This window comes from Oculina patagonica, chromosome 10, assembly GCF_052425735.1.
Source record: "Oculina patagonica isolate OP01 chromosome 10, crgOcupat, whole genome shotgun sequence".
NCBI lineage: Eukaryota > Metazoa > Cnidaria > Anthozoa > Scleractinia > Oculinidae > Oculina > Oculina patagonica.
In genome coordinates, this window is record NC_135767.1 from 13,151,322 (window position 1) to 13,171,798 (window position 20,477).

The window sequence follows — 20,477 nt, forward strand, 5'->3', positions numbered from 1 at the left end:
TAAAATAGCAACCTTTAAAAGAATCTCGACAAGCTTAGTCAAGCTTCACTTTGGAACCCGTTGTGACTCGCTGTGAGCAGAAAGCAGCACTTGCATACGGCTATCAGTGAATTTCCTGTAGAAGATAAATACAAAATGACGTTTTCAACATCTTAGTGTGTTCTATTTGCACAAAATAAAAGAGCAAATTAGTTTCTGCGCTGCCAGGTGCAAAGTGTCCTGTAGATTGTCAAAAACAAGACTCAGTGTGCGTTGATTGCAGTATATTTTTGTAATTCATGCATAGCCAATGAGACGAAGTGGTTTGAAAACAAAAGCCTATCGCTGACAGAAAGGGTAAACTGTCTGCGTTGATTTGAAGCTCTAAACTGCAGCTCAATCTTCGAGGACACTTTGCATATTTTACCAACGTTTGAGACCTGCCACCGTGCGGACGAATAAACAAATTCGAGTGTCCAAAATTGAGTTATGGCCGATATAGAAACGGCAAGATACGGCGAAGAGGATGTCGAAGACGGCAGAGAAGTTAAAAAGCATCGGAGGAAAAGGTATATACCACGTTTGTGTACCAGATAGGTCCTAAGGGTTTCTTTGATAATTATCGGGAAAAAGTTATTAGTGCGTGGAGGTCAGGTATGTTTTCGAGGCTTTCGACATGCACATTTGCCGGCCGCTTCTTGCATCTGTGTGAATTGTGAAAGACAATTCTATTTACCAATGTTTGTAGATATAAGAAAGCAGAATATGCGATTACAAGAGGAGCATTTAGCGTATTAGTTTAACTAAATGCCGGTTCAAATATCCTGATCGCCGCTAAATGTTTTTCCAATCGAGTCGATAAAAGTTTTACCGAAATGCGTATAATATTTCGTCCTTTCAGCGAAAGCGCGGTGAAATTTTCAATACGACCGTCTACATAGAAAACGTCTGTTTATTATTGTAATTTTATTAGCTTTTTTGTATTTCAACATTTTCTTACAATTTGTAATTTTTTGGGGGGGCGCAGTAATGAATGAATGATACGAGTGACCTTTTTTTACATAATTCCCACGTATTTCGATTTTTCGCAAGCCTTTCGTACTATAAACTAGCTGCTCGTGACATTTAGCATACTGAATTATGTTTACGCGCTAAGCCCTTGAACAAAGCTTTTGTAAATACAAAGATTACAAAGATTGCCGATTTTGAAGTCTTCATATCGGATCAATGATGGAAATTCATGTCATCGGAACGATTCTACCGGGCAACTAGATTTGTACAAATCAAAGGTTACCAACTTGACGCAAAGAGTAAATTCGCGTGGAAGAGGCTACTTATGCGAAGCCTAAACTACATGTATTCGTTTTGCTAATATATAGCTAGTGAATTTGAATAAAGTAAACAAAATTAACTTTTTAGCACCCATAAACAGTTTTGAGTAAATTGGAGTTAAAACAATTAATTAGCAGAAAAAATAAAAGAAAAATTCTTCGGCAATTCCACACAATTGAATAGGTAGATTGGTAGCTTTTAGCAATCTTCCTAAAAGTGTATGCTAAAGGCACTGGATATAAAAAGAATCACAATTTATGGAAGCGCCTCTGATATAATCACAAAGAAAAAAGTTATTTTAAACTCCCGGCCACAAATTTGAAATGATAATCTTTTTGTAGGTTACGAACCTTTTGTTATGATAACCCAGTTGTTTACAGTAGAGCACTTTTCCTTTAATTTTCCGCGTTGCAAGTAACGTAGAAAAAGATTGTTTATATTTAAAACTGTTGTAAAATATTTTAAGGGTAAAAGTACAATTTCTTACGTAGTTTCCGGTACTGTTTTTATTTTTTAGGAGATCATTGACCGTAAAATTGCAATTTAATCTACAGACAAATCATTTACAGTAGGTCATTTCCGGAATTCTTTATCAAATGATGCGCGAACGCGCGGTTGTAACATCTCGCGTGTTTCGCGCGGCGCTCACTCGAACCCGTCGGGGAAGGGGTGGGGGATGCATCCTGGTGGCCGGGGTGGAGATAAAAAGAGAAAAATTTTCCCCTGTTTATTTTACTAAGCGCTCGTCTTGCTTACCGCTCTCTTTCCACACGTTCTGCTTCGCAAGTCGCATTAATTCCCTTTGTTGTTGGTAAATAGTTGCTTTTTTGTCTTTTATCTGAGAACGAAGCTTGGACTGCCTTTTAATTATGTAATTTTTTTGCTTACATTTGCATCAATAACAGCTCAAAATTCAAGTTCGCAACAAAAGTACAATCTGGCTTAGAATTTCATTCAAGATTTTGTGGACAGAAAACATTCGGCAAGCTGAAGATCTGTCGCGTGGCGGGATGACACGCGGGACGGTCGGGCTGCGCAAAAAACGCGCGTGTTCTGCTTCCACAGTTTAATACTCCCTCAGTTGGCAGAAATTCTTCTTTAATGAAACACAGAGCTTTGGAGACTTCGCTGGAGATTTAAATTGAAAGTTAGGTCTAGATTAATCGATTCTAGTATCCCAGATAAAGACGTTTATGGAACAGACATTGTCAAAACAGGTTTTCTCAAAGTGACATGATCATTTGCATATATCAATGGCACATGAATGGTAGAAATTGGTAGCATTTAACCTTTGTACTGATCTATTACAAGTAACCAAAGCTGCCGTCTGTTAAAAGCATCTAGAAATATCGCTACCGTATCAGATGAAGTTGTTTTTCTTTCTGGATAAAAAAGATTTTCTGTTAACTAAAACATATCGCATCTGCGAGATCGTAAATTCGCCACCATTTCATTGAGCACTTGATTCAAACTCTCATTCTATTCAGTCGCATTGGTTTTTACGCATCATAAATATAAAAGTAACCATTATTTGGTTTAATTAACATACTGTACGTACATTTGTTTTGTAGCCCACTAATTAGTCTAGTGTTTCGACTCCTGTTCAATGTGTACTTCAAGCGAAATCTGTCGCTGTTATCAGCCTTAGTTCGCACCAAAAGCGACTTGAATGCCAAGTTTTTACCGATACTAACGATCCATAGTAACATATGTATAGATTAGATAGAGCGATATCTTTTCACTCGCCTCGCCAGCTTGCTTCACTCACCAACTCGTTCTCTTATTTAAAACAGTACAACCGGAAAGAAAATCACGGCTGAGTTCAGTCTATGAAACTTAATCTTTGCAAAGAAATTACTTCTTTGGATCCCAATGACAAAACCATGGCTTCATTGCAACCAAATGTGTCTCCCAGGTGTTATAATTTTAAGTTTAATACAAGCAAGCGAGACAACTTTAAAAAACTTTTCAGCCCAACAATATTTCAAAAACCATATTGCAATCCGTTTTAATCTTCGTCACTTTTGGCCATCCGTACCTACTTTTGTATTTGCTGTGTTATTAAAATGTACATTCACTGTTTTAAGAGGTTATTTTTTATATTTCACCAAAATTGATGGACATCGGCTGATGCCTAGATTTGGCTAATACCCGTGACACAGTCCCTTTAATCGCAGAAAACGTGACCCTTTAATCGCAGAAAACGTGAATATTGCGAGAGATACAAAAACAACACCTTTCGTATTCACGAGAACTTCCTTGATTCAATCAAGGGTCGCCCGACAAAATTTAAATCTCTTAATCGCTAAATATAAAAATAACACTTTCTTATTTGCTTAACTAAAAATATCTAGAATTTATGTAAAACAAGGCAATTATGCACTAGAATTTTCTTCAACAACGCAAGCAAAAGGCCTAGCGGCATCTTATTAGGGTGTTCCTAAAATTGTACGCATAAAGTCAAACAATGTCTTTTTCAATTGGTTATTTAAACATTAAATTAATGCACATGTAATTAAATTTTGTTTTAAAAATTATTCATATTTTCGTTGAAAGCACTTTTCAACTCAGCGCGAACAAAAAACTGCTACATGTAAAATAAAAATTTGTATACCTTAATACAACCTTGAAACAATGAATGAAAGACTTTATTATTAATACAGTAGAAACAAATTAGTATTGTGAAGCGTTGTTTTCCATTTCTTTACAGGTTTTCCCCCCCAAAAATTGCCTTATTTGGCCTAACTCGGGAAGTCAATTTATCGAGACTACAGTATTACGAAACACAAATAAACTTATGCTTGTATGACGTGTTCGAAGTCGAAACAGTGACGTCATGAAACTGATTAAGGCTGACAACATCACGTTCAGTCAAATGATTTCTTCATTTTTTATTCCTTTTTTCAACGCTCTCCTACGCGATATTTTTCCAGTTTTGAGGCACTGACTTTAATATAGCGATGTATCAGTGTTTTACAATGTAAACTTGTTTCGAATAAGTTCAGATTTAAAATGATTTTAATCAGAATAATATTTGCGGTATAGAGATAAAGCCATTTGAATGCGCTAAACGAACAACTGTCATTAAAAGGGTTTACCTTTTCCTTGCTTCGAAAGGACTTCCATCCTTAAGGTTTTAAAAAAAGAAAAAAAAAGTTGTGCGATTTTGCAGGTGTTATTTAAAGGAAAAAAGAGACAAGATGTCAATTACATGCAACGTTTAATCACAGTTGGTAAATATGACATCAAAACCACATCACGCAGCCTTTGTCAAAGAAGAATAGTGTGATTTTTAACAAGACACGTACAATTTTATGTACGAATAATATTGTGCGGTTTCAGGTGGAAATTATGAGAAATGTAATCAAATCGTGCTATTTTTTAAACAAAAACTATCGATTGGAGTTTTAAATGTGTTGTTTTGAAAGCAATTTGATCAAAATCGCGCGCACGAGAATTCGTAATTATGTTCAATTTAGTTAATTTCTTAATTGAATTTTGTTTGAAAATTGCAATTATTTTTTGCATACGTTTTCGCGTACACGGTTAAAATTTTATAAACAGCGTTTTTCAACTCCGATAATATGCAAAATAAAAATCAAACAAAAAGATAATAGCTCAAAAAAGGATAAAATTCTCACTGTGGATGATAAATTGCATCGATGATCAATATAAATAATGACTTTTTTAATTTACATTTGATTGCTCGAATTACGTCAAAATCGCCCCGCACCCCACCCATGGTAGTACCACGCGTGCTTAACAACACATCAACGCAAGAAAGTATGCGACGGTTTGAAGTCGAAGATTTATAATAAGTGTTGGTAAATAAGCGAAGATCCGAGGTGTGTTTATTTAGGATAGATTGTGAAGCAAATGCCTTTCGTTCTTGTGAAAGGCGCCGTGTTCTCCGAGAGGGCTTAGATGAATTGCTCTAAATGCTTTTCTGGTTTTTCCTGTTCTAGAATGCCGCTATTTGGGAAAAAGAAATTCGACGAGAAGATTACAAAGAAGTACGAGTTTCGAGATGTTCTGGGAACGTAAGTGCCTTCTAAAGTTATCTCTCCTTGTGACAGCTAAATGACATCGCTGCGAGCAGCGCAATGGCTTTACAGCGCGCCATTTCGCGTATTTTGATCGTTTACTATAAACTATCAATGAGCACTTTACAATGAATCCCAATATATTTTGCATGTTCTGTTCGCTTCTGCTTCATTTCCTTACAGAGGCGCGTTCTCTGAGGTTGTCATGGCCGAAGAAAAATCATCCAGGAGATTATTCGCTGTGAAATGCATCAACAAAAGAAACCTTTCGGGGAAAGAGGAAGCGGTTGAGAACGAAATCGCTATCTTGAAGAAGTAAGTCAATTAGTAATAAACAGTCCTTGCAATATCGTGATATTTTACCACCCAGTCACTGATCCAGAAAATATTCTTGTGTTGCACGCTTTTCCCGTGCGAGTTCGCCAAGTTATGTCGCTCGCGCGACCGCCTGTTCTTTGCACGCTCAGTCATATAACTGCTTATTTTTTGTCCTGTTATTTTGTCTGCAGGGTGAATCATCCAAACATCATTAGACTGTGGGATATATTCGACAACAAGACACATCTGTATTTAGTCATGGACTTGTGAGTACTGTGTAGTGACATCGTGTTCCATAATAATGGCCCTTTATACTCTCGGTATATAATTTAATCGGACTACCAAATCCAAATTGAGTTTATAGGGTTGAATGTTTGATATATTCCTGTACAAAGCGCTACAGGTTTAGCCAGCATGGTGCTACAAAATAAGTGGAATTTCTTTGTCCGACTCACAGGGAAATTTAAAACTCGTGTGAAAGGAACTGTACGAAATGGGTTCATTTCTGACATCTGACGTTCGTGGTGTTGTGTTGACTTAATTTATATGATTTGTGCAGTTCCTTTATTTGAATTGTTGTTGCGAATTTCTCGTGATATAAAAGATAATCATGTTTTATAATAGTGGGTTTGAAGGTGCGATCTTGATGTCTCACTTAGATAGATATTTTTAATTTAGCACGCTATCCGGTCGGATCGAATGTCGAACTTTCGAAGGTAACTAGATCCTATGCCAACCTGTGTTACATATGAATCGACCGGCATTGAAATGGTTTCCATATAAAATCTGCGCCGAAATGGCTGCAATATCTATTCATCTTTTGATTCAACTCATTTGGTATTGTTTTGGTTCCTGTATGAAGTGAATAACTTTCGCTCCCAAGGGGATCTTGCTAATAGATAGTTAATTTGGTCCAGTGAAATACATCAAAGGCTAAGCTGTCAAGAAAAATAGAAATGTAAACAAACGTGAACACGGCAATTCCAAAGTCTGCATTGTCGCGCCTGCTAAGCCTTTAAGAATTTTGCCTTTTGGAATGAAGAATATTCGAATAAGCTTTTCATTTAAGATGATAAAGAGAGGCTACTTTCAACTATCCACGGCGCCGTTCAAAGGCGACTAAAATAATAATCACACGCAAACTTAATGACGATATTCATATTTTTATTTCCTACGTACTTTCACGACAACCGGAAATTGACGCGAAGTCGATCATGGTTTCTTGTATATTTCATGCGAGCCACTGAATCCGTACGTGTGCGGGGGCGATCAAGGAATACAAACGTCAAAATATAAAACAAATTAATTTGAGTACGCCTTGAGAGAAATACACAACTGATATGATCTAAGAAGAGAACGTTAATTGTTTTACTTGATCTCAATTGGAGCGAAAAAACCCGCGAAAAAACACTGCAACTGTTTTAGGATTTGCTTCTTGCTTGTCGATAACTGTCAACATTTTGAAGGTGTTAACTCATGTAAATTCATTGCGAATTTTTTCTCAAGCAGCTGTTAATTTTAATGGTTAAATTCAACCACCGTGGTTGCAGCTGTTTCGAAGAACTCGTTATTTTATTCAAATTCCGTGCTAATTGCGCGCGTGAATTAAGTTTCTCCGTGCACTGATTGGAGAAACGTCCTTTATTAACTTGATTATCTGGTCTGATCTTTGAGTGCAAATGGACAAAATAAATACTGTTATTCGAATTTATTTTTAATTATGCAAAATAAGTTAAGGGGTGCATATAAATTGGTAATGTGTTTGCTGGAAGGAAGTGACAATTAATATCAGAAAATTGTTCCATTATTTGAAATAAAATCACATGAGGTAATATATTATATACAATATCTTTTACCCCTTATGTGGGGGTAGAGGGCAGACCTCTCAACCTCAAAGCACTGGAAATCTGGAGATTGAGGTCAAAAAATCTGGAGATTTCAGTAAAAACCGGGAGATTCATCAACTGACGGACAAAAATAACTAAAAGAGTCCTAAAACCAGGCGCTAATCAAATGACTTGTTACTCTGTTTACCGTGAGATTTCTGTTTCTCATCGTGAGATTGAAGTGAAAATCGTGAGACTTGAGAGGTCTGAGAGGGGGGGGGGGTGGGTTAGCATAAATGAAGAAGTCCTTTATTTAGATCTGGATATATAAACAAAACAAAACAAAACAAGAACAAAAGTTGGAGGAGGCAGTGAAAGTTAGAGGGTTGGCAAGCGGTTCTTCAAAAATATGCAACTAACAGAACTTTAGTCAAATTTCACGGGTCTTCATACACAGAGTGTCGGATTCCGCTTATGGCTCTGTCGGTTATGATCCAGTGAAAACTGGTTTGTCAGAGTTGCATGTGGAGAGGAAGTAATGGAAGGGGCCTGAGAACTAGCATTGTGATCGGCTTGTTCTTCTGCTTCCGCTTGCAAGCCTGATAATCTCTTGGGGGAGGGGGGGGGACTCGCATATGAAAGTGATGGGGATGCTCGCTGTCTCGCTTAGGGTTGTGAATTTCGGAATTTTGGTCTCGCTTAGGGTGTTCCAGGCAAAACGCCAATATTTTTAGCCATAATGGTCTTGTTTAGGGTTACAAAACGAAGAAATATACAAAAATAAATTCTATTCTTAGTTTTCTGGTATCTTTTAGGGCTCAAGAAAAGCTTGAGCCACACCCATATTGGTCTCAGCTCTTTTAGGGGTTCTTTTAAAAATTTCCGGCAAGCATCCCCGTCCATTTCATATAGTAGTCCCCCACACCCCCCCCCCCCAGTGGGCAGTACTGATTTCAACTAGTTCAAGGGACATTTTTAATTCACAGCGTTAACAGAAGTGTCGACACAATGACCTGCCTTCTCACTGCTTCCTTCGTGGTTGCCACTCTTAACTAATGTATTACTAATTGCTATTTTTCAGGGTCCAGGGAGGGGAGCTCTTTGACAGAATAGTGGAGAAAGGTAGCTATACAGAAAAGGATGCCAGTGACCTCATAAAACAAATTCTAGGTGCTGTTGACTATTTACATGGGCAAGGGATTGTGCACAGAGATTTAAAGGTAAGTGCATGGCCAGTGAGTTAATTTAAGGTAACAATTAACTGTATTCAAATGTAGTGGCCCACCAGGCCTGTGCCTTTCTCTAGTTTCTGCTGAAAGTAAGGACTAGTAGTACATCTACTCCCCCCTGGATGGGATGCTAGTCCATCGCAAGGTTACTCCCCAGCATTTAATTGTCGGTACCCTGCATGCATTTATCAGCTGGGTGGAGAGAGGCACTGTGAATGTGAAGGTGAAGTGTCAATCATAATCCTGCCAGGGCTGGAACCCAGATGGCTTGATCCTGAGTCCAGTGCACTAAGGCCATCCCCTTTTTTTTCTCTGTTTAGCGTCGTCCGACCGACCCAGATTTTCGCGTTTTCAAAAAAAAAAAAAAAAAATTTATACAGAAGGTATAGAAGGCAATGACACATTATTTTAAATAATGTTTCATCCTTTTTACGCTGTTCTTGTTTGAGTTTAACCACGACGTCGATTTTTCCTTCCTCCATTGCCGCCATGTTGACTTTGTAACCATGTCTTCTTGTTTCCAGGCTTCACGGACATTATGCTGAGGTACCGGGCCTCTTAGTTCCAGACTCCTTATCCACTTTTTTTTTTGAATTTTTACTCGGGCTTCTACAAAGAATGTAGAAAAGCCCGAGTTTAAAAATGGGAACGGGGTTTATTATCCCGGCGCAAATCGCCCTCTGACGTCTTCTGCGCTTGCGCAAGATATGAGTCTGCGTAGGAAAAGGTCAGCGGACGGGGACGTGTTTTATTGCACGGAAGAACGGAGGTCGACACGAGAAAGTGAAAAGCGATACACGGGAGCTGTCTCGTTTGACTCTCTTTTCGGTGGAATCTCAGGGATTGTAAAGGTTGAAATATTTAATGTGATTTCTAGAACGCGAAATCAATTGTACACCCACACTGAAACATGTCGATGACTACTTTGGAGCGGGTAGGTGCATGAACTTTAATACGAGAGAACTTTACGAGCGAACTCTTCCGAGTGAAACCTTTATCAGAAGCCTAGATTTTATAGTGAGCTATCTATATAATGGAGTTTGAAACGCTAAGAGAATCATCAATACTTGCGGAAACTGACGCTGTTGAGCACTCAAGCATTGCGAAAAACTGGACTACTAACATGCAACAGAGTTTTCCTTATCAACACAAGAATCTTCTCGAAGATGCAATGGACACCTTATTTAAGCTTAGTTGCGCTCTAAAAGAAGAAACGAAAAATGAAGTGAGTACTTCAAGCAGCTTTTGGGTAACTATATTCTTTCTTTCAATTTTTGCTTTTATAGTATTGGTTTCATTGGGTTTATCTTGCTTTGTTTTTATCGTTTCAATTATTGTAACAGCATATGTTCTTGTCCAGCACTTCATGTCGTATGTAGATGGCTATGTAGAGAATGTTGTTATTTCGGCATTTGATGATTGTGATATCTTAGACAAAGCTATTTACTCAACCGGAAATGTAAACAATTTTTCAATGGTGACAATAAAAGCGAGAAAAGACATGAGATCTCGCAATGCGAAGTATGTTTACTATAATTATTGTCGTGTAAGGTTATGTAAACAGCGTGATCGTGAGCCGAGCAGACTACCACTACGAACGCTGAAACGTCTAGAAAAGAAGAGCAAAAAGCTTAGAGATATAGTTCTTAATGTAAACCAAGTTAATTTTTTAAAGAGAAGCCCGAGTACACGCAGTTATGCGTCTAGTTTTTTTTAATTCCGACCGACCGACCCAAAATCAGAAAACACATACGACGATAAACGAAAAAAAAAAAAAGGGGATGGCCTAACCATGCATTAGACCACCATGTCTTTCAAAAGAAGTAAAGTTTGCTAGCTAAACTTAGGAGATATATATGGATGCCAAATCAGCAGAACTTCCTACTGCAAGACCTTTCAAATACTGTTGACTTTCGTTCAGTGCTACTTTTTTGTTTCTTGTTTGCTTATCATTATTTCATTAACCATTAGCTACATTTTATTATAATTTAAATTTCATTGTAAAAGTATTATTTAATAATGCAGTTCCAAATTAAAACATGTACTGTGCAAAATTAACACTTATGGATTACAGTCATGTGTATGTACAGTATTTAGTCATAAAATTTGTTCAAAATAAAGGGCTTTCAACACTAACACACCAGACCTTTTAGTTTGCTTTTGGGCACAGAAACATTAAAAAAATTAAACATTTTTAGTCACGGAATAGCACTCCCACACAAAAGCTTGTGAATTTTATGAAGCAGCAGGTGTTGTTGATCTTACATGAAGTTAAACTCCCTGCTGGGAAATATCAGATGTTAATTTGCATGGTGTGTAACCTGTCATACATTTGAACAGTGTACATGCTGACAGTATTGATGAATTCACCACTGGGGGCCTGTAATTTTAAAGCTTTCAAAAAAATATGTTTAAATTAGTAATATTTAATTGTTTATGGTGATTATATGATTGAAATCCTTGTGACTTCTGCATTTTTTTAATTGCAGCCTGAAAATCTTCTTTATGACAGGTAAATATGACCTGTTAAACTTTATACCCTCACAAAAATTCTTCCAATCAGAGATCTGCATTACAATCAAAATGCCAGCCCAGTATTTATTTCACCGTGGTCAGGCAATTACTCTTACAATGCCTGACTCATCTTCAGTCCAAGATGACAAAGAACTGACCGTCTTGAAACTGCATGATTTTGTTTTTCAATTTTATTAAAGATGAATTACAGTCCGTACTGCGCAATCTCGGCTGCAATGTTTATGTGAGCCTCACAAACAAAGCAAAGCTAAAAATTACGTGACAAACTTACCTGTTTCTTCGTTAATAACGCCAGATATCCTTGCAGAACAAATAATAACAAGTAGAAGAACCTTGACGCTATTTCAAACCGACGTTTCAGCTCATCGGAAATCCTTGAAAGAAGGGAACTGTAATGGCGGACTAAAAATACTTCATGTATGCTGTCAACGAAGTGCAACGTTTTAACAAATTCAAAACAAAAACGAAAACAAACCCCGAGTCTGCGCAGTACGGACTGGAAATCAGCTTTAAAACTGTACAATATTGGCTTGGGCTTAAATAGATCCAATAGCAATGTGCAACAAATGTAAACTGCAGACATTACGTTTTGAAGTATATACTGTGTTATTGTGTTATCATTATGTAGAAATAGCCTTAAACAAGTTAACCAAAGGGTTGTTCAGGCTAACTGAAGACCCTTCAGCCTAACTGGAGCAGTATTCATGCTTACGTATACCTGCCAAGTTTCACGCCTTAGGCATAAGTCTCATGCCTGCGAGTTGAAAACGTTGATCTTCTGCCAACTTAATACGCTTACAAACCAATTTCATACACCTCAGTTGTCGAAAAATGTGAGTTATTACAACCAGAAAACTCCATGTAAAATGGCGATTCATTCCCCAAATTCTCAGAGTTTTGACAAGAAAAGCATTGGAAATGAGGTGGTGTTAAGCAAAACACGTCCACGCACTGGGATCAGAATATGTTTGTAACGTCTTTGGAACACTTCACGAACCGGACATCGTCGGAAAACTTCGGGCGTGAAATTATTATATATTATTAAGTGAAAGCGATTACTTTTTTGGGTCTTTGGTGGTAAAGATTGAAGCATCATACAATTTAAATTTGTGGTTTCTTTACTTCAGACTGATTTGGTTTATTTGCAGCAAGTTTATCATTTTTTTTTAAATTTTTGTTATACAGTCCTGATGAAGACTCTAAAATAATGATTAGCGATTTTGGCTTGTCAAAGACAGAGGAAGATGATAGTATGATGGCAACAGCTTGTGGGACACCTGGATATGTTGGTAGGTTCATGGAAATTTTATGTCCATGGGGGCATTCGCCATTGTTATCAGCTAACTATGTGAGGGTGACTCTGGAAATGAATTTTAGTGCAGGCCCATGCACAGTCTAGTATTTAAAGGGGCTAAGTCATGCAAATTTCGGCAATTTCGGCACAGACCAGCTGGTCATAGAATTAACTGAAATATCACAATAACGGCTTAAAACTGTAGAAGAACTGGCTCAAAAGAAGCACAGAACTTTAGGCCAAAAGGGGCATGGATGGACACAATTTGAGAAGACTGAATCAGATTCCATCCATGAGGTAAACTTGAAAAATGTCGGCACGGTTGTTTTCAAGTTAAACTCAGTTTGTATGAAAATGTCATTAACAATGCTTGAAAATCAGCCTTGTTTGTTATGTGGCCATGATTTTGCCAATAAAATACCATAACCTAGCCCTAATCTGGCAAATTATACATAACTCCACAGCTTCATCAATTAATTTTTTTGCCTTTTCATTGCATCATTGTTTTTCTTCCATTTTTTTGTTCAATCAAGTAAATATGATCTTGTCTTTCCAGCAAACCAGGACAGAAGGAAACTTCCCAAAAGTGTTTGATTTTGCAATGATTTTTTTTTTTTAAATGATTACAATTGATATTTGATGTTTCAAAAATGTGATAATCTGTGATATAATAATTATATCAGGACCAGTCAGTTTCAAAGCCAACAGATTTTTAGATATAATTAAATTGCTCAAAGGTCAATTTAAAATTCCTCCTTCAGATTAGTACCGAATATCTATCTTTCTCGTAGTGTTTGTTTTGTTTCATTTTATTGCTTATTAAAACTTGTTTTGAGTGTAAATTTTCATTTCAATCGATGAATTAAACTGGTTTACACTGTATGCTAGCAAGCACTTGTGTTTGATGTTTTCTTGTTTTCCATGGTTATTTTTTTAATAACTAATCATTCGCCTTAGGCTCCTTGATTATTGTTGAATAATTCCCTCCACTTTGTCTCAGGGATTATTCAACAATAATCACTTCACCTTCAGCAAATAATTGTTAAATAGTTAACAGTAATAAATAGTTACTGAAAACAGTTTAACCGCCGACCGGTTAGCTCAGTTGGTAGAGCAACAGGCTACAGTGCGGGAGGTCTCGGGTTCGAGTCCAAGACCGGACCAACACTCAGGGTCTTAAAATAACTGAGGAGAATATGCTGCCTTTGCAATGACATCTGCAAATGGTTAGATATTCTAGTCTTCTTGGATAAGGACGATAAACCGTAGGCCCCGTCTCCTGCATCTTCAGTGTTATGGTCAGCAGGGGACGTAAAAGAACCCACACGCTTATCGTAAAGAGTAGGGCACGGAGTTCCCGGTGTTGTGGTCTGGTCTTTGCCCGTTGTAAGTACTGTGCTTACTGTGAAATGCTCGAAGATATTAGCTGTATAAGTTACTCTTTAAATCCGAGGGTAAACAAAGTGATGACATGACATGACAAGTAATAATTTGAATATTAATTCAAATCAGTAGACATGTGACCTTGTAGTTGAGATTGCTGTACTATAATGGCTTTTGCCATATTTTCAGCCCCTGAGGTTCTTAGACAGAAGCCATATGGAAAAGCAGTAGACTGTTGGGCAGTTGGAGTTATTTGTTACATTTTGTAAGTAACTGTAATATTAAAAAAAAAAAAATGAATTTTTTTTTTTTAAATAGATTAATATTATTGTAAAACCATCTGGTCCCACAAAAGGAAAAACAAATATTCCTAGACTTTGGACCAGCCAACCACATTGTTAAAATTCAAACTGACCACCTAATAATGGGAGCGGACCAGTCAATTTGGTGTGGGTAATAATGTAGAGTTCCGTAGTAGTGGGAGTTATTCAGTCAGTAACTCTTACAGGTAAATAAGTTCCGGTGAATAATTATTATTCACCGTTTTATTTTAGTTAAAACTCTTGTCCATAATAATGGGGTGTCTGTAATAGTGAGGTTTTGTAGGTTGACTATACAGACATTAGCACAGATTTATCAAACTACTTTAATGTAAGGGCCCCCTCTGCTTTTTTTTTACTGCTAATTTTATACTACACATGTACCTAAACAAAGAAGAAGGTGGTGGGGGGGGGGGGGGGGGGTTATCTGTAACTGTAATTGATTGGCTACCTCTTTTTTTCAGACTTTGTGGTTATCCTCCTTTCTATGATGATAGTGATGCAAATCTGTTTGCGCAAATTATGAGAGGAGAATATGAATTTGATTCGCCATACTGGTAAGCGGAATTAAATTAAATCATGACAAATTAAGCTTACTTATTATAAAGCTTTAATATATGTAGGCGAACCTTAGTCACTGACATTTTCCATAGATAATTTTATATTAATTTCTAATAGATCCTGTGCCTTTAACCTGAATTCCTTTGTTTAGAAAAAAAGTGAAATGTAACTTTAGTTTAAGTTTGTTCAAAGCTATAAACGTTATATATTAAATAATTTGTGACTGAACTAGCCTGACTACACAAAAATCTCTCAAAATAACTGGCGGTAACTTTTCAAATTGGTTTGCCTTAAATTGGAGAAAAGTAACAAGGTACAATAAGATGCATAAGCTAATAAAGCTTTAACATAACTGACAAGTATATGTACAAACAGAATGTTCTCACCTTCTTGGATAAGGATGACTTCCAGGAAAGCGAGCGCCATTTTAGCTCAAACGACTAGTATCCAATCTTCAGAGGTCATGGGAGAATGAGTGGGTGGGTGGGGTGGGGGGGGGGGGGGGGGGGGGTGAAGCATTTTGTGTAAGCACCGTTTACAAGGCCATATTTTGTGTTGATTGACTTGGTAATTGCAAGAAAGCGTTTAAGATTCGTGAATCTTTGGACGTGCAACTATTGATTACAATATTGTTCCAACTTCATTACCATACTCCCTACTAAACTGACTTTTCGATGATTTATTTGCAGGGATGATATCTCAGATTCAGGTAAGGCGTTTTCAACTTTTTCTGATTGGTATATTAGTTTTGGTTAAAAGTAAGATAAGCACCTTAAGATTTTTTCTGCTGACTTTTTTAAAAATTAAATCGCCGAGTAGTCTCATCAGGTACCTTGACTATTTATGGCCCCAGTTGTTCGAGGTGGAGAGCGTTCGGTTTTTTTTTCTTTTTGCCGGGAAGTTTTCTCTATATCTTAATCCAAAACAAAAAATACCAGAAGTCCATAGTACCTAGGGTCTGACTAAGACGGCTGGGCTCAAGTTTTGATGAGGGGGAAGGGGGGTGTGGGGGCGGGGGTGGAGTAGGGGGAGTGCCGTGGATTTTGATTCTGCGCCCCCTCCCCTCGCAATTTGAGTATTACCTTATTATTGCAAATTAACGCTTGTGTTAATTAAGGTATTTGAAATTAACTCGACTTAAATTAACGCGGATTGAGGGAAAAATTACTTCCCAATGAAGGAAATTAACGCGAAAGATGGGGTAACATTTCAAAATAAAGAAAATTAACGCGACGTACAGAACAGGAACAAGTTTTTTTCAACAATGTTTGGCGTATAATCTTAAACGAAAACAATGTTCATGGTACTTTTCCCACTTTGAGCTTTTTTCGCAGTATCAATGATAGTGGCAGATAAAATAATGCTTTTTCCTTGGAGTCAAGAACGTCTGGACTGTAACGAGAAATTGGGGTCAAAATAATGGAAATTAACGTCATGGAAATTAACACTCCACTTTATTAACGGGGCGGAAATTAACGTTAAAGAAAATTAACGCGACTTAAATTAACGCGAATGTTTGAAATTCGCGTTAATTTCACGACGCGTTAATTTCCTATAATAAGGTTATCACGAACTGAGCCATTTTTATTCCTCTAACATCTTATCACGGAAGTCGCAAGGAAACCTACCTCGTAGTTTAACGTTAGTTGACGTTATATTTGTATTTTATTACAGCAAAAAATTTCATAACATGTTTATTACAAGTTGATCCAAAACACCGCTACACCTGCAAGCAGGCCCTCGCTCATCCGTGGTATGTGAAATTTTATTGTTATTTAGTCTCTTCTGCTATTTGTGGTTCTTTCCTTGTCTTCCTTCCTGTACATCTTTTTGATTGTCTATCACATAACGCTACTGCGTTACCAGTTTTGTCACGCAATGCTCCGAGCATAGTGTTCTTTGATGTCGCTGTACAACGTTTTAGAAGTCTTGCGGTGTGAATTTGTAAAACTGGATGTTGCCAGAACGCAATCTTTTACCTCTGAGAAGTACGTTCAGTATGCTTTAATGGATGAAAGAATAGGAAAAAAGTAGAACAGCCGCAGTCGTGGGCAGAATTGCGTGACCACGAAAGATTTGGATTCTGACATGTGTCATATGTCACGGTACTTTGTGCGCCTAAAACGTTTTTCTAACTTTAATCCGCAGGATTTCTGGTGGTATGGCCCTGGATCGCGATATTCACGCGTCAGTTAGCGAACAAATTAAGAAGAATTTTTACAAGGCAAAGTGGAAGGTAATGTATTTTGAAGATTTCTAAACATGAGTAAAGCACTAACTTTACTTACTTACTAACGCTTGGCAAAACAAGGAAGCATGTTTCCAGAAACATGCTTGAAAAATGTCTCCGTAATTGTTTGCTCGTTTCGCCATGCTTCCATGCCGCGCGGAAACACGGAATCTTTCTGCTGTGTAGCAGAAGCAAATTTTGTTTCTTTGAAACAAAATTGACGCTGAAAACAATGCTTTCCGTATGGCAAAACAAGGAAACATTGGGGAAACGTGTGCGAGCTACCAATGTTTCTGGAAACATGTTTCCCTGTTTTTGCCAGGCTTTTACTTACCTACTAAGTGACTTAGTAGGGCTGGAGGAATGCACTGAGAATTAAGCACGAGAAAAAATTTAAAACATGTAGCCATGGTGACAGGGACGAGAAAACAGGTCACCATGGCGACTTGGTAAGAAAGCAGGTAATCATGGTGACAGGGGCGGGAAAACATGTAACCATGGCAACAGAAGCGGAAATACAAATCTCGATGTTGAGACCAGGCATAAGGAGTTAAAAATGTAATTTATTTTTATTTACAGCAAGCGTTTAACGCGGCGGCAGCCATTAATCGAATGAAGAACCTTCAGCTTGGATCTGGAACTGGCAAACCTGGCGAATCGAACAACAACGCCAAAAAATAAACAGAGCCAGCTGGCCTGAACTCATCCTCGTTTCCAGGGTCTTTGGTCTTTGGTCTTTACTCAGGAGGCGGATCAAGAGAGAACCTGGGGACGAAGTTTAACCAGGATTCCTGTAGATCGGGATGATTGTGTAGATAAATTATCAATTGCTCATTTTTTTAAAGAAAAATATTGAGCTTTGTTCTTTTTATTTAGCATTTTGTTTTAGGAATCAAACTATTTGTTATTATTTCTAGGAGAAAACAGGAACGATGTTTAAAAATTAACTAGGGAGATGATTACGCGGGGAACAGGGAACAAACGGGGGATTCCCACGTAATTATTCCCAGGTCCCGAATAGTATAGCGCCCATAAAAGACTTGGGCTCAGTTATCGCGCAGTTTTAGTCCCGAAGTATCTGGAGATCTTCTTATGGTCTTGCATTATCAGTTGGTGGTCATTGCAACGCGGCATCACTTAGAAACCTGCTCCCTGGCGTAAACATACCCTGTGTAGCTGGCGATTTTGTTGGGGTTAAGACGAAGCCGCGAGAGTTCTTGGGAGAAGAAATTTTTCTTCTCCCTAGGCCCTTCGCGGCGCCACTCGTTTTCGCGGCTTTGCCGCTTACTGCGCGTTAACCACAACGCAGGCTAGCGTTAATGTAGTTCCGGACTGCTTTTTTTGTAAACTGTAAACATGTTTAAGAGGAAATAGGAAGGACAGAAAAAAATACCGGAAAACAGCCTTCAAGGGCGCGACTTAGTTAAATCAAACATGTTTACTAGTTATGGAATATGGGATAAGATTAAGCTAATCCAGGATTTTAGTAACTTCGTACAAGCCTTCGTGGCTTACTTGACTTGGAAGTCAGTTTTATAAGTTGCTTATAATCATTTTTTTTTTCTTTTTCTGTACGTCCAACATTTTAAACTAGGAATGTCTAGGGGTAGATTAATATAAGTATAGCCGTGTAAAACTCTATAAACGACACAAAAAATCGCCAGTTAGCTTTTTTCCGGATTATCGCTACCAGTAATCCGGCAGCGTCGAACAACCGGGCCAAATTCTATAACTTTTCAACGCAGATTTGCTTGTGCCTAGCTTTGCTTTAGACTTCAAGAGCGGACGGATTTTCGCTGAATATTTTCGGCGGCTTAAAATTGACGGGCGAAAATCGACTGCTTTTGCGGGCCAGTTTGGCTTTGGCATACAATGAAATCTCAAAAGTACTTTCAATCAGCAGCAAAATATTTTTGAAAACAGTGACTGAAAACTCTTGTCAGCTTCGTTGAAATCCTGGATTATGTTTAATTGCTTTTGGAGCAACCTTTTCCAGTAATTTACGTGCAGAACAAAAAAAAATGGAAAGTTTTATATAAACGATGGTGCTTTAAAGGAAAACTGCCACCTATATTTGTAGTATCATGTTAAAAATCAAAGAAAACGTACGAAGAAAATAGAAAAGCCCAACAATAATGTTGTTACTTTAAAAAACTGGCAGCAATTGAATTCGGATGGCTAAAAAGTGAATTCGAGGAATGCGAGAATAACAAAAGTTCTTGGGACTGTCACTGGAACACTTCTCTCGGAGAAGACTTCAGTTTCAAATTTTGCACGGATTCCTATGAATTTTTTCAAACTTTTTTTGTAATATTTAATTCCATAAAGGTAACCTGTTGTAGTCATTAACGATCTATTCGTACAGTTCTGAAAAATTGCCTGTTTTTTTTTTTTTCAGCCAGTTTCATGTTGCCTAAAGCTATGTTGATTTAAGACAGGCAAATGTTTACAGATACTGAAGTTCTTGGATTGCGTTTAGCTTTACAAAAGTGCTATGTTACGATGTAATAAGTCTAAAGACGCTCGTTTGCGCTGTGCAAAATTAGGTTCAGTAAAACCGTAGGACCTCAATATAATAAACCCCTTTCCAACGAAGTCCCCGGTTTAACGAACGATACTCTTCAACCCGGGTGAAGATGGAAGAGAACCGCGAAATAAGAAACCCCCTTTGCCTGTTATAACGAATACATTTAATTGAAGATTTCCCAGTTCCTTGGAAATTCGTTATATCGGGGTTTGACTAATATTGCACCCGCAGCGTAACGTATATGGCGGCTTCTATCGACATCCATCTTTCGGCGTGCTAAACAAAGAAGACGGTTCGAAATCCGCCAATCACAGCCCACTCACATGACCTTCCGAACTTGTAGGCTCATTTGCATGAAATCAACACCGGTATGGATCGGTTTTGATTGTCTCCTTTTTAACAGCACGTCGAAAAACGTCGAAAAATGGATGTAGAAAGATAGCCATGTATGTAACACTGAAATGGGTGTAAAGTTAAGAGGGTTTAGACTAGCCTGTTCAATGCGTCGGTTGGTTGTGAAGCATCGTGAAAACGGGATTAGCTCAACAAAATGGCGAAGGGGAACTCCACAACTGAGCGAACGCCTGGAACAGGCTACAATAGGTTGAGACAGTTTACAGACTTTATTAAGCTTGAAAATTTAGGCTTCTTTTCAACGTGCGCCATCCCTACAAACTACTTTAATTAACGGAGCGATAAGTTTCTGAGAAACTTTGATACACATTGTAACTTTGTTGTTTTGTTTTATAAGAGGCGATGACGCCATGTTTATATGACAGTGTCAAAGACGATTAGAAATAATTTACGAAATTGTTGCTGTAACAATAGCAGCTTAATTTGTAAAGAACTTTGTAAAAAAAAAGAGAAAAGAAAATGGCTGTCAGCAGTAGTCTTTGTCAA

General features: G+C 37.7%; 1 protein-coding gene across 3 annotated transcripts; it reads left to right on the forward strand.

Annotated features, from left to right (window-relative positions):
- The first annotated feature begins 326 nt into the window (after window positions 1-326).
- On the forward strand, window positions 327-20,466 carry LOC144629088 (calcium/calmodulin-dependent protein kinase type 1-like). 3 transcript variants are annotated; one of them, XR_013566306.1, is made up of 14 exons: window positions 327-548; window positions 5,277-5,351; window positions 5,538-5,669; window positions 5,864-5,938; window positions 8,580-8,718; window positions 11,217-11,239; window positions 12,448-12,551; window positions 14,129-14,204; window positions 14,724-14,816; window positions 15,510-15,529; window positions 16,495-16,573; window positions 16,969-17,056; window positions 17,630-18,670; window positions 18,719-20,466. XR_013566306.1 is itself a non-coding variant. In XM_078487274.1 (13 exons), exons 1-13 carry the CDS (start codon window positions 469-471, stop codon window positions 17,729-17,731), a joined length of 1,086 nt encoding a protein of 361 aa, XP_078343400.1. In that variant the 5' UTR covers window positions 327-468; the 3' UTR covers window positions 17,732-20,466. The 3 variants fall into 3 exon arrangements, 2 of the variants coding, with proteins under 2 accessions (XP_078343400.1, XP_078343401.1); XM_078487274.1 differs by having other exon boundaries at window positions 17,630-20,466; XM_078487275.1 differs by lacking the exon at window positions 327-548 and adding an exon at window positions 5,055-5,156 and having other exon boundaries at window positions 17,630-20,466.
- Window positions 20,467-20,477: the final 11 nt, after the last annotated feature.